Source organism: Canis lupus, chromosome 1 (assembly GCF_003254725.2).
Source record: "Canis lupus dingo isolate Sandy chromosome 1, ASM325472v2, whole genome shotgun sequence".
NCBI lineage: Eukaryota > Metazoa > Chordata > Mammalia > Carnivora > Canidae > Canis > Canis lupus.
The window spans coordinates 16,734,663-16,749,494 of NC_064243.1; the positions used below are offsets into that span (position 1 = coordinate 16,734,663).

A 14,832-nucleotide genomic window follows, 5' to 3' on the forward strand; every position below is an offset into this window, starting at 1 on the left:
TCTTGCAGGCAGGCACGCGCTCTCGGGTCCCCAGAGGCGGGGAACCCTGCGGGGGGACAGGAGGCGCCAGCGGGCAGCGCCGCCCAGGCCCCGCCCCTCCCGCGGGCCCCGCCCAGGCCCCGCCCCTCCCGCGGGGCCCCGCCCACTGATGCTCCGAGAGTCGCGGCCGCGCGGCGAGCGGAGCCCGGGGGCGGGGCTCACCCTTGCCCTCGGGGGCTCTCGGGCTCCACCAATCAGCGCGCGCCCTGTTGGCCGTCCGCGGCTCCCGCGCCCCTCCCCCTCCCGCCGGCCTCCGCTTCTCAGAATCCAAGATGGCGGGATCCAGGCGGAGGGGTCCCCGGGCCGGGGTTCGGCCTCTTCTCTGCGCCCTGCTGCTGTCGCTTAGTCGCTTCGCCGGGGGCGACGGCACGGGAGGCGACTTTGCGGCCGCGGCCGCCGCGGGCTCCGCCGCCGCGCCGCCACACCGCCGTTTCGAGTACAAATACAGCTTCAAGGGGCCGCACCTGGTGCAGAGCGACGGGACTGTGCCCTTCTGGGCCCACGCGGGGAGTAAGCCGGGCAGGAGGGCGGGGGGCCGGGGCCGGGGCCCGGGGTCCCCTCCGCTCTGCCCTCCCCCGCTGCGCGCCCGCAGGTCGGCGCGGGCCGCCCCCCTCCCCCCGTCCCCGCCCCCGTCCCCCCGTCCCCCTGCCCCCCGGTCTCTGATGTCCGTTCTTTCCGTTGGGTCTGGAGGCGTTCAGTTACTTTCCTGCACTTCCAGGCGCTCCCACTCTGGCCTGAGCCGCGTTTCGCCCCAACGCCACGTCCCCCGGGGAGAGTCCGGCGGCCCCATCCGCCGCCATCCCGGGATCCCCTCATCCCCACCCGGGCCCTCCCCCGCCGTCTCCTCCCGGGGTTGCTGGCCACGGTCAGTGCCGTCCCGAGGGCTCCGGAGATGGCATGTGCTGGTTCCAGGGTAGATTTTATTTATTCATTCGTGAGAGACGCAGAGGGAGAAGCAGGCTCCACGCAGGGAGCCCGACGCGGGACTCGATCCCGGGACCCCAGGATCCCGCCCTGGGCCGAAGGCTGCGCCAAACCACTGAGCCCCCCCCCCGGGCTGCCCCTGCTTTCAGGGTAGTTTTAAGACTTGCTGTGTCCGAGGACGCTGTGACGCTCTGGGAACCACACCTGGCATTTGCCTCGCTCAGGGATTTGCTGTGGTCTTCGGTCTTTTCGGTTGTATGGACCCTTGGTGCGATCAGAGCCGCACTTGTCCCTTTACGTAGTAGAAGGGATATATATATTTTTTTTTGGGGGGGGGGTATTTCTGCACTTGATACATGGGAATAACATGACATATGCAGCCTTTTAAAAGTCATACTTAGTTGTTTTTTGTTTTTCTTGAAGTTGAAAGTAATCTCTCTCCGTGTGTTTGTCACTGTGAGTAGATAAGAGCAGCTTTGCTGGATCTTTACACATCTGAAAGAAAACGTCTCTGTCCTTTCTAGTGCTGATGTGTCACTGCTGACTAAGGAATCAGCCCTCACACTTGGCGCGCTGTAACCTCTGTTCAGTGGCCATCGAGTGCACCCTTTGAAACAGAAGGGGTGTAAAAGCCTTTATGTGGGGTGAGAAATTCTGGCATTTTGAGTTTCATCTTTATGTGTAATAAAACAGGCGTCTATAGGAGGTTTGCGTACATCGTTTTTTACAACGCCTGGTGCTTGAAACAGAACATTCCATTTCTAGAAAGTAATCACGGAATAGGAAACACACTTATGAGGGAGGCTCATTTCCCTGAAATTAATGTATAATTTGAAGGTATAAAATTTCAATTTGACTTAATGACCGAAGTCATTAAGTATTTGAAGTAGAGTGCAATTATTTCTGTGAGTCAGGAGGCATTTACCATGTGCCAACCACCAAGCATGTATTATTGGGCTTTTTGTTATCAAGGTAACATGGTTCCTACCGCACTAAGGTGCTGCAGATGTACCAAACACAAATTTTTTTTTTTTGGGGGGGGGATGTTTTTTGGTTTGGAATGATGATGACGTTCTCAGTAGTGGTGGTTGATTTGCTCACTTTTTCACTTCTGCATCTCTGCCCTCCCCCGCTTGCTGGGTCTTTCACTCTTACACCACATGCATCAGCCAATTAAGACTGTTAATCAAGTACTCAAATTAGCTGCCTTAACTTCTCTAAAGGTAGTTGGCCTATACCCAACTAAGCCTGTCTGTTGCAAAAATGTGAAGTCGTGGGAATCCCTAGGTGGCTTAGCCTGCCTTCGCCCCAGGGCGTGATCCTGAGGTCCAGGGATTGAGTCCTGCATCATCCTGCATCGGGCTCCCTCCATGGAGCCTGCTTCTCCCTCTGCCTGTGTCTCTGCCTCTCTCTCTGTGTCTTTCATGAATAAATAAATAAAATCTTAAAAAAAAAAAAGTCAAATAGTTTCCCTGGGTAAATCAAAGTTGGATAACTATACCAGATTTGAAATAAAGGGATGAGTGTTTTAGCCATGACTTTTCTGCATATTGACTCTGGGAACCCCTGCTATGAATACCCCTTGCTCTCATCATCACTGTAGCTTTTCAGTCTGTTTCCTTAATTCCATTGATCATTTTTTTCCCTTTCCATTTTACCCTGAGATCCATTATTTAAAAGTTTTTAAAATAGAGAAATTTAAGGTTTAGTTTAAACATGGATCATTGCATCCATACCCAAATGAAGACCAAATCAATGGTGTTTCTTTTCTTAACTGTCATGTCCTTTTGTACTGTTAGTACACATCCTGGGTTCATAAGGGCACAGAAATGATCAGGGCAATTTGTAACCCTTTGTAGCTCTCAGAGCTTTCACCTTTAGTCTCTGACTTGATCATTTGCAGGCAAGGCAGGTGTTAGCGGTCTTAGAGATGAAAAAACTGCTGCTCAGAAAGGTTAAGGTTCTTGGAAAACTACATAGCTAGTGTCAGTAGAACAGAATTCACATCCAGGTCTTCTGATTCTGTGTCTGGTACTCTTTCCGTGGTACTCTTGCCCCTACCTTTACGTGCTTGAATGTGAGGGTGAGAGACGGTGATTGACCTTACTAAAGTATCTCAACTTGTCTTTTATCAGATCCTTCTAACTGTAAGGACATAATACAGTTATTCCCCAGAATGGGTGTCAGAACTAGTTAATATCCAAGAGGGTGTGTTAGAATTGTTCAAAATTAGGCCCGGTAGATGCCATAATACCTAGTCCTATAACTGGACTAGCTAACATTGAAATACTTCTATGCACTTACATGCCTGTGCGGTTATTAGAGAAATGGAGTAAACTTGCCTACAGTCAAGTAGCTAGGAAGTGGTGGAGCTGGGATTTGAACCTAGCTTAGAAATGCAAACCACCATTTTGGAAACCACAGTTCTCTTTGAGAATCTGCTGATGCTAAAGAACTATTTATCGACCTTCTCTCTAGAAGAATGTATATATGCACAAAATTTTGCATCTAACTTTTGGGGTGTTTATGGAAGTGATCAAGCCCAGCCCCTTCATTTTACAGGTGAACATATGGTGAACCCAAGACAGTAAGAGAATTATTTGCTCAAAGTCTCACAGCTGAACTGAGACTAGGAATAAGTCTCTTGATTCTTAGTGGTATGTTCTTTTCACACTGTTTGAGCTTTCTAACATCTATAAACCTGTAGAATAGCTTGCAGTTTTTAAAAAATAATACACAAGTTTTTGAGGTACTTGAGAAAGAATATTATGGGAATCAAATAGTTGGTTTGCTTTTTAAGCCATAATTTCCTCCCTCCTGCCCCTTGAATTTTTAGTGTATGATTGCAGCTTTTTTTTTTTTTTTTTCAGTTATTTCACTGTTCAAAAGATGGATGTGGGAGGGCAGTTAGAAAGCTCTAAAATTTTTAAAGTTGAAACTGTCAACATGTCATTTTTCCTAACAAAATTATTGTACAGGTTACCAAGTTAAAATTAGATGGCTATAGGTATATGGAACAGCTTGGTGATGGTTTATTGAGTTTTACCTAATTATAACTTAAAGTTCTTTTTCCCTGATTTTTGTTCTAGATGCTATTCCAAGTTCAGATCAGATTCGAATAGCACCATCTTTAAAAAGCCAGAGAGGATCAGTGTGGACAAAAACAAAAGCAGCCTTTGAGAACTGGGAAGTTGAGGTGACGTTTCGGGTGACTGGAAGAGGTCGAATTGGAGCTGATGGCCTGGTATGATAATTTCTTTAACTTAGAAAATGTATGTCAATGCATATGCCACTAGCCTCTAAATGTCCCTTGTTGTCTATTTACAGGCAATTTGGTATACAGAAAATCAAGGCTTGGAGGGTCCTGTGTTTGGATCAGCTGATATGTGGAATGGCGTTGGAATATTTTTTGATTCTTTTGACAATGATGGAAAGGTATATTTGTTGTTGGGACTGTGACCTACTTGACTATATCTGCTAACAGAGTTAGGGTATGAGAAATACAGCTTATTAGCACTTTTGACAGGTTAGTAGTTAGAGAAATCACCGAACTATATATTAAGTATGAGGATTAGTCTTTCTATAACCGAGACTTAAGAAATTAAAAGCTCTTTGCTCATGATTTGTCATACACCCAAACCTGAGGTCTCAATGAATCTCCAGCTCTGAGAACTTTGCAATGACCTCCCTCCCCAGTGCCCTATATGTGCTTAGTAATTTTGATGCATGAGCCTGAGTCATTTAGAGGTAGGCAGTGAAACCAGCAGTGTTTAGAATTATAGTTTGTTTTCATGAAAACACCCTTGTGTGTTACTGCTACTAGCTCACATGTTAGTACCTTTTTGTATGTTAATCACTCCTTTTTGATCCACCAATTTCTCTGATGAAATCTTTAGGAGAGCCTTTTAAAACAGTTCAGAACAAAATGTACTTGCAAACAATTAACTTGTGCTCCTTAGCAGCCTTAGGATTGATGATCTTTGTTTCAGTTAGTAGTTTCTCTGCTGATTGTCAGAGGTCATTATTAAGAGTTTAAAGGAGAACTCGAATAACTCCTCAATGTTGAGATGCATTAGTCTTCCTGTTACTAAGCTTCCTTGGTCCCACCCTTGTCCCACACAGTGAGCCCTCAAATATGTGTTGTAGTTGGTTTTTCACGTAGATCACATCATCAGTCTTGATTGAGGTGTTGAGAGACTGTTTTTGAATGATTTTAAGAGTTTACTAAATTTTTTCTAAATCAATAGAAATCTTCATTATTTTAAAATTTTTGAGTCGTGGAATTTTAGAGATATAAAAGGCTTTACAGCACTTCTAGAATGACCTAGAATTGTTTGATCTAAGGACTTTAAAACAAATCATTTTTTTATTTTTAGAAAAATAATCCTGCTATAGTAATTATAGGCAACAATGGACAAGTCCATTATGATCATCAAAAGTAAGTGTGTGCTTTTTGTATTATTTGATTTTAGCTTCTTTTTGGAAACCTTGTAAAAATATTGTTGCAAATCTGAGTATTTTCCAGATGAGATATTATTCTTTTTCTTGGGTTGTATTTTATAACTTGGTAGAAAGGTCTTATTTTAATATGGTCCTGTTTTAAAGTTCACTCAATAGACCACCTCATATTCAAACATAAAAACGTGTTGTTTTATTTAACCTAAAATTATGTAATATTTTGAAAGATTTATAAAATGTTCCTGGTTCTCAGTGATGCCATTAGTCGTGTTTCTTTCATCTTTATCTTTCAAAAATAAAGTTGAAACTCTTGACCAAATAGCCAAGAAATTTACACCACCTTATTCATCCTTCATGTCACTTTATTTAAAGATTTTCAATAGGCTACAAGATTTCTAAGTGTTTGGTATATTTATAATGTGTATGAATTGTGTATGTATAGTTTTTATTTTTACGGGTTTGTTTTGGGAGGAATTACCTTTGAGCCAATCAGTGAGTTGTAAGAAAAATTACTCATGTGCACTTCTGTTTACTGTTTCCTGCCTTCATAATTTTTAATCATCCTGGTTCATCATGACCATCATGACCATCATGACCAAACTAGAGGTGCCAAGGCTGCCTCCTTGTGAGTCTTATTCAGTTGTTGTGAGGTAGAATCTAGGCACCTGCATTTTTAAAAGCTCTATACGTATTTCAATTCTGCCCTGACATAAAGGACTATTGCCCTCGTCTCAGGTCGAAGAGTAGAACTTTCCTCTTGCTGTCAGCACTTGGTAACATTGACTTCTGACATTATCCATAGTTCTGACAGGAATCATGGGGAAAACTTGGTGCATTAACTTTGTGTCTTTTGAATAAGTAACCTGAAATATCCCAAGACTTTGTCATCGCTTGATTTTATTTTATCTTCCTGGACACTGATCATCTTAAGTAGTGAGTTTCTAAACATTAAGAAGCATTCTTACGTTTTCTGTTTGTTTTCCCTTTCCTCATACTGTAGTGATGGTGCTAATCAAGCTTTAGCAAGTTGCCAGAGGGACTTTCGTAATAAACCCTATCCTGTCCGGGCAAAGATTACATATTACCAGAAGGCACTGACAGTAAGTAACATGCACTTAGAGATGTTCAGGTGAATAGTATTCTAGTGGAACTTTTCGTTTTGAGTCTTTGATAGGAATTAAAGGCATGTAAATTTGGATATTGTTTATGTACTCAGCGTTACCAAGAGAGAACAGAAGTGACTTTAAAGAATTGGCGTAAGTGGTCATGTGTTGTAAAACCTTGCCAGTAGGTTTGCGTTTAGTCAGTACCCGTTTAAGCACCCTACTTGCTATGTGCCACACATTATATACATACCCAAACCATCAGGATACAAATCTGAGTAAGACAAAGGTCATTTTCTCCAAAGAACTTGAAGTCTAGTGGAGGGGAGACACTTCTGTAACATTACTGTGCTAGGTGGTATACATGCTGTGGCACACATACCACTAAGGAATCAAGGGGTTAGAATCCTGTAACTGCAGGTGGGAGTGGGGAAGGTCAGGAGCAGTTTCTCAGAGCTGAGCTGCACCTGGAAGGGGAAGTGGAAATTTCTTAGATGGGATGCATATTACAGGAAGAGAAGAGAAGCACGGAGACTTTTTAAAATTTGAGAAAAGCATGTAATTTGAAACGGCTAGAGAGTAGAGGAGACTGTGGGTAGTGGGGTTAAGAGGTTGGGGGTGACAAGTCACACAGGTCTTGGGTAGTTTATCCTGTAAGGAACCGTTTACAGTCTTAAGCGGTAAAAGTGAAATGATCTCTTTTGCAGTTTGGGAAGATGACTTGGGCAGCAGTGTTCTTATAATGGTATTTGTGAAAGGAGTCTCCTACACTTAATGGGCCCCACCCAGTATTCTGTACTTTACATGCAGTTTCTCACTTACTCTTTCCAACAGCCCTAGGGGGCAGTCATCCCCATCTTATTCTCAGGGAAATGGGATATGGGACATTTTAAGTTACTTAGTGTCATACTACAAAAGTAACGCAGTCATGATTTGAACCGAGTACTGAGTACCGTCTTCCCTGCAAGAATCCACTTGCAGTCTGAGCCAGGGAAGAGGAGAGGCAATTAGGACGGAGAGACTGTGCTTGAGGGTGGGAGGGTATGTGCAGTGGGGGAGTCAAAAGAGAGTTCCTGGATTTCTGGTCAATTGTACAACTGAGCCAGGAAGCAGTACATTTGTTTGTGTTTGAATTTGAGTGAGAAGTGGGAAGGCAGAGGGTTGGTAATGAGTTTACCTGTAGACACATTGAGTTCAGGGTATTTTTAAAGTGGGTATATCCAGCTAGCAGTTCTATGATTACTAATAATATGAACTTTGCTTATTAAAGGTGTCATCAATACCTGATTGTGTAATACTTATAAATTAAAAATACATGTTTAAATTTTTCTTTCCTCAAAATCATGAGTTAGCCTTGTACTGGCAGACAGTTCTTTGGAAAACTTTATATTGGCTCAGCCTTAAATTCCAAACTAATTTAAAAGTATCAGAATAGAGGAGATGTCCAGTCCATTACAGTTGCCTTGGACTTAGGTTCCACTGTAATTATTACACATCCTATACTGTTTCATTCGAGTCATCGGGAAGTCACGCTCACCTTCACATGGCAGGACCCAGACACCAGCCGGAGTGCAGACATGCACATTAGTTCACATGTTTTAGGGGGGCTGCCTACACGACCCAACGCAGTGAACCATACCAACAATATCCAGAACAGTCGTCCTACAAAATGTCCTCCCAAAGGAGTTCCATAGTTGGAAGAGACTGTGGCATGGCTATGCAGATTAGCACATTAAAGATTCTAGGAAGTCATGGAAATACTTTTGCACATAATATCTGTGACTGTCCATAGAGTTAGTGTTCTGAGGAATACATTTGAGAGAGACTTGGCAGGGATACACGACTGATATCATAGTTCTGGCCCTAATATGTTTGCTCAGCCTCCTCTCTTCCTGTAGTACTCTCCCCTTTTCTCTCTGTGTGGCAGAGCGATGCTTATTCTTGAACACACTAGGTCAGATCCCTGTTCCATCAGATTTCCCAAAAATCGGCTCATAATTATCTATCACTCCGAAACTCTGTTTCTTTTTCTTTAATACATATTTGGCCTTTAATATATGTTGTCTTGAATTATTATTAACTATGATTTGTTTCTTCTCATCAATATGTTCATAAACTTGTCAGTGCAGACATCATATCTGTGTTCCTGACAGTCCCTAATATTGTGCTCATTTTAGTAACAAGAAATGTTTATTGAGTTAGTACCTAAACATTTGTCTTGTCCCAATTGTTTGAACTTCAGAGGGAAAAAGCAAAGGGGAGCAAGAAATACTGTTAGTAGAAGAACATAGTCAGAACAAGAGATTTTTAAATACTGCTAGTGTAGTATTTAACAACGGGTTGAAACTATAAGATGAATAAGGGATATTAGGTGAATACTGATGATCTCATGAGAAGTGTTACTGGTACTAATCAGTGGGTGTGTGCTAACTGTACAATCACATACCTAACATTCCTTCAAACTCAGAGCACAGTGAATATATTTTTCCCTCTTTTTTTTTTTTTTTTTTTTTTTTAAGAATTAATGCTAGACAGTAAAGACTCCTAATGGATTTTCGGTTTGTTCAGGTTCAAGGAAAAAGTACTGGAATAGTTGAGAATTTTTAGTATTAGAATTAGGATGTGATTAACTTAACACCTTTGTTTTTTATCTCAAAGACAATGTCTTACTCATAGTTGATTCTGATTTGAAACACGGTAGAGGGCAGCCCCGGTGGTGCAGCAGTTTAGCGCCACCTGCAGCCCAGGGCATGATCCTGGAGACCCTGAATCAAGTCCCGCGTCAGGCTCTCTGCGCGGAGCCTGCTTCTCCCTCTGCCTGTGTCTCTGCCTCTCATTCTCTCTCTGTATCTCTATGAATGAATAAGTAAAATCTTTAAAAAAAAAAAAAAAAAGAAAGAAACACGGTAGAGCAGAACCATTCATAAATGTTGTAAACTGAAATAGCATTACTGATTGGAGGGAACAGACTATTAATGTTAGCCAACTAATGGAAGGTGGTTTTAAAAAATTGGTAGTGAGGCATCTGGATGGCTCAGTCAGTTAAGCATCTGGTTCTTGATACTGATCAGGTCTTGATCTTAGAGTTGTGAGTTCAAGTCCCACTTGTGCTCCCCTCTGTGTGGGAGCCTACTTTAAAAAAAAAGAAAAAAAGAATTTGGGACGCCTGGGTGGCTCAGCAGTTGAGCTTCTGCCTTTGGCTCAGGTGGTGAGCCTGGAGTCCCGGGATCGAGTCCCACATTGGGCTCCCTGCATGGACCCTGCTTCTCACTCTGCCTGTGTCTCTGCCTCTCTCTGTCTCTGTGTCTCTCATGAATAGATAAATAAAATCTAAAAAAAAAAAAAAAAGAATTCAAAAAAATTGGTAGGAGTTCACGTTTCCATCCTATGTTACCTGGAGATTTACGCTACATACTGATTGACAGGCATCTTGATCTCTTGCAAAAAATGTGGACAGAGTACTACTATATCATTTTACATATGTGACTAAATCCTGTCACTCACTGACAAGTGATAGTTGCATCTGGAAGTAATAATAAGTAATAATAGCAAGTGCCTTGCTCTGGTGCCACATCCCTCCTCCTCTTCCACTCTGTCTCAGCCACTCTTACGTTGGGTTGCTAGAAGTGAAAGGCTGGGTCACTGCTTGCCTGGGATCAGAATAGCTGTGTGCTGGCTTCCTGTGCTACCTTGGGATTCCAAGATTCTTTTAAAGACATTTTGGGTTATTACTTGAAAAATACATTCTGCAGAGTAGAAAGTTAGATACCCTTTCAGTTTTTCATTTTTTGCCTTTTTGTCAATATGATTTCTGTCCCTTCTGCTCGCTCACTCTCTGCTAACACCCCCTCCCCAGTTGAATGAATGTCACTCCTTTCTATGGCAATCTAATTCTCAGCTACCTATAGTCAAAACTGTAAATTCATCCTATTCATTTGAGCTATAGCACTGGGGTTTCAGAAGGAGTCTGATCCCTCTCTTGGATAAATCATTCAAAGGATATCATTGTGGTTCCCTGAGTCTTCTATTTTGGAAGTTTTTCATGGAACATTATCAAAGATTTCTCTTTAAGCCTTTGACACATTGTAGGGTAAAAAACTTTAAAACGAACTATCTTGTATAATGATGTTAATAAATAAGTGAGGTTATTTCATGGACAGGGGATTATCCTTTATAATAGAGAAAACTGATAGCTTTTTGACAGTTGGTTAGTAGACCAAATATAAAGATGAATTAGTCATAAGTTGACTACTTGAAATTCATTTTACAGTGTCTGTTGTAAAAGCTATAGCTGTGGTATATCTTTTTAGGTAATGATCAATAATGGCTTCACACCAGATAAAAACGACTATGAATTTTGTGCCAAATTGGAAAATATGGTTATCCCTCCTCAAGGGCATTTTGGAATATCTGCTGCAACTGGAGGTCTTGCCGGTAAATCTTGCTATCTTTTAATATTAAAAGTTTGTGAATTGAGTTTCATTGGTAGACTTGTTTACTTTTAACTTTTTAAGACTAGCTGTAACCTTTACATAGTCTGCAGAGCCAGTCTTTTAGTAACTTGGATCTGCTAATTTTCTACTGACTTCTGTAGGTATACCTTTGGCTGGTGCTGCATACAGCTGTTGGTTGATATTTAAGTCAAGGCTAAAATAGGTTATTTGCCGGGTGATTTAGGATCCTGAAAGTTGTCACAGCACATTGAAATTAATTTGGTAGCCTGAGGAAATATTATTGGGGACTAAAGTTTAAACAAGATATAGTTACCATATTTCCCCCATATCTGGTGATAATCTTCTCATTTGACATTAATACCATCTTGTGTTTAAAAATATATATCATCTTGGGATCCCTGGGTGGCTCAGCAGTTTAGCACCTGCCTTCGGCCCAGGGCGTGATCCTGGAGTCCTGGGATCAAGTCCCACGTCGGGCTCCCTGAATGAAGTCTGCTTCTCTCTCTGCCTGGGCCTCTGCCTCTCTCTCTGTGTGTGTCTCATGAATAAATAAATAAAATCTTTAAAAAATATATATGTATGTATATATATATATATATATATATATATATATGTATGTATATATATATATATATATATATATATATATATATCATCTTGTGTTTATGTGATATGTTGTATAATTTTTTATTATTTTCAAATATATGATTGTTCCTTATAATATCATAGGGAAGGAGGGAGAGGTTAGATTGTATTCACCCTATTTTTAGTTAAGTTTGCCAAATCTTAAAGTACGTTATAAATATTACATGGCCAGTAATGGCCAGACCAAGGCAAGTCTTGGTTTGGATTTCAGTGCCCTATTATATACGTCTTCATCTGAAGTTATGTAACTTACACACTTAAAGTGTTAAAATTTTCTCTTTCATTTGCTGCATATCTCCATCTCCATAACAGTGGTAGAAAGCATAGCAATTGCCACTTGGAATTAATTGCTCTTGCTTTGCTGACATGACTAGCCAGGATTGATATTTTAGGTCAGCATTATGAGGTTTGATCTGCTAAGTCTGTTTTCAGCTTAAATGACCTGAAATTAATTTGATTTTTAAAGTAATGATTTTAGATAAAGTAAAATTATTAATATCTGCTGTGTGAGGGAAATAAATATGAATGATGTATAGAGTGGTCATATTATCTACATTGGAATGCTTTGAGAATAAAAGAAGATGGTATTAGTAATGCCAGCATGACATGGAAAAATCCACACGTCCCAGTAAGCCAGGACGAAGCAGTGTCAAGTTTAGACTAAGAAGTAAAGCAGGCAGTGGTAAGTACTCTAAGAAAGGTTGAAAGGAAGGTGCAGAAATACATGAAGGACAGTATTTTGTCTCGTTTGGCTGGGACACAGCCTGGGAAGGAGTTTTGTGGGGAAATGTGAGAGGCTCTTGGTGTCAGGTTTAAGAGTTTCGGCTTACTTTGACCCCCTGTTTGTTCATTCTCTTATCCCTTATTTATTAAACATCTTATATAGTAAACAGTGTTAAGTATTCTGGTTTAGGATAAAAGAAAATGAATTTTAGTTTATTTCTGATGCAGATCTTTCTGGTGAATTCTTATCTTTAAGCTCATGGAAGCAGTATTTGCCTTGAGAGCTAATTTTTGTTATTTTTTATATTAATTATTTTTAAAACAATAGATTTCTCTAACTTTATAACCATAAAAATTATCTCTTACGGAGTTTTTTCTGTTTTTTTTTTTTTTTTTTTTTTTTTTTACTTTGTAGATGACCACGATGTCCTTTCTTTTCTGACTTTCCAATTGACTGAGCCTGGGAAAGAACCGGTACATATACACTTCTTTTTTTTCCAGAAGTTTATTTTCAGTTTATTAGCATCTCCTTGTAGCCGAGAACGTGGGCAGCCCAACTTAGGTTTGGGTCTTGTTTCTACCTGTTACTGCTGTATGACCTTGTAAACATTACTTAACCTCTGTACTGCTCCATTTCTTCACTGGTAAGACTGAGACATTGGTACTAGCCACCTCATGGTGTCAGAAGCGTTACCTAAGACAATGCACTCCTAGCAGGCACTCCATAAATGGTAGTGGATAGTATTGTTATTTTGTTATAATTATTTGTAGCAAGAGTAAATTGTTATAATTTAAATAAGAAATAACATTTTTATGTTAACCTTTCAACTAGTGTAGAATGGCTAAAATGAAGGGGAAGAAAGTATATTGAGGTTTATTATTTTTTCTTATCTTTGAAATTTTTTAATGATATATTCCTAAATTCCAAAAAAAGCCTACTGCAGATAAAGAAATTTCAGAAAAAGAAAAAGAAAAGTACCAAGAGGAGTTTGAGCACTTTCAGCAAGAATTGGATAAAAAAAAGGAGGAATTCCAGAAGGGCCATCCTGACCTTCAGTGGCATCCTGGTGAGTTGGAGGAAGCTTTCCTCAGAGCTACACAGGGCTTATGGCACATGCCTTTGTCCCTTCCTTGAGCTCTTGTCTGGCATATCCAAGTAGTTTCCAGAAGCAATATGTGAATGAATCTTCTGCCTTCACAAGGCTTGGAGGTTGATGTTTCTACCAATAAGAGTGTGGTGGCTTTAGGAAAGTATGGGGTGGGAGATCCCAGGTAATATGGATGAACAGTGATCCGCTAAAGCGCAGGCTCTCTTTCAACAGGGATTCTGTGTTTTTATTTACTGCTCTGCCCCCTAACCTAAAAAAAAAAAAAAAAAAAAAAAGCAAAAAAAACCCCACACACACAAAACCCAGAAAACTCCAATGCTCACCAGTAGACCAGTAGTTGAGACTCAGTAAATGTTTGTGGAATAAAATCATCTAGGGTTTATGTCTTTCCTTTGAGTGGCAGACACTACCTTATTAATGTAGAGATAATACTGGAAACATATCAAAATTCTTGTGAAAGTAATACGAAATGATCTTCTGGCTCTCCTCCTCTTACTGTTTGACACAACTCCAGACTTTAAAATTTACAAATTTTAAAATAATTGGTCTAAGCCAGTGTTGAACTCAAGTGTGCTATATGTCAAAAATAAAATGAAGAGTCCAAATTGAGTGGCTTATATTATCTGCTTTTATTTAACGTTCCCATCAGCACACATGATCCAAGCTGTATTTAATAAAGCCTATAGCTAGTTTTTGTCCTCTTGGTAGTATATGATCTTCTAAATAATCAATAATATGAAACAGACTTAATGAAGATAAAAATGAAAAATTTAGGGATGCCTGGCTGGCTCAGCAGTTGAGTGTCTGCTTTCACCTCAGGGCGTGATCCCAGGGTCCTGGAACCAAGTCCTACATTGGGCTCCCTGCGAGGAGCCGGCTTCTCCCTCTGCCTGTGTCTCTACCTCTCTCTCTGTGCCTCATTAATGGATAAATTAAATCTTAAAAAAAAAAAAAAGAAATTTAATTCTTTTCTTGGATTTGTTTTAAATATCACATGATTTGTGAGTATATCCTGAAGCTTATTTATAGAAAGTGTTTGAAATCTTGTTTTTAGCATAGTCAGCTTTAAAAGGACAATCATATGGTCACAACTTCATTTTTAAATTTATTACATAAATAAAATGCACAGATTTTAAGAGTGTAGTTTGATGAATTTTGACAAATGTGTTTCATCATCATTCAAGTCAATACATAGAATATTTTTATCACCCCAAGATCTTTGATCATGCCTCTTTCAAGTCAGCCCCCCTCCACAGAGGCAACTACTATTCCTGATTTCTAGTAATACAGATTAGTTTTGTCCTTTTATATAAATAGAATCATATAGTATATTTGAAAGAAAATTATTTTTAGGTGAAAAAATTCAGGGGGATCCCT

General features: G+C 40.5%; 1 protein-coding gene across 4 annotated transcripts in view; it reads left to right on the plus strand.

The window, feature by feature from the left end:
- Positions 1-285: 285 nt before the first annotated feature.
- The window catches only part of LMAN1 (lectin, mannose binding 1), a 28,891-nt gene continuing 14,344 nt past the window's right edge, over positions 286-14,832 (plus strand). For all 4 annotated transcript variants that reach the window (XM_025422131.3, XM_049110688.1, XM_025422132.3 and 1 more), the window contains exons 1-8: positions 286-549; positions 4,053-4,207; positions 4,291-4,398; positions 5,340-5,401; positions 6,422-6,521; positions 10,835-10,958; positions 12,762-12,820; positions 13,281-13,413. In XM_025422131.3, coding sequence (XP_025277916.1) covers positions 312-549; positions 4,053-4,207; positions 4,291-4,398; positions 5,340-5,401; positions 6,422-6,521; positions 10,835-10,958; positions 12,762-12,820; positions 13,281-13,413 — 979 coding nt within the window. In that variant the 5' untranslated portion in view covers positions 286-311. The remainder of the gene's footprint in view (positions 550-4,052; positions 4,208-4,290; positions 4,399-5,339; positions 5,402-6,421; positions 6,522-10,834; positions 10,959-12,761; positions 12,821-13,280; positions 13,414-14,832) is intronic.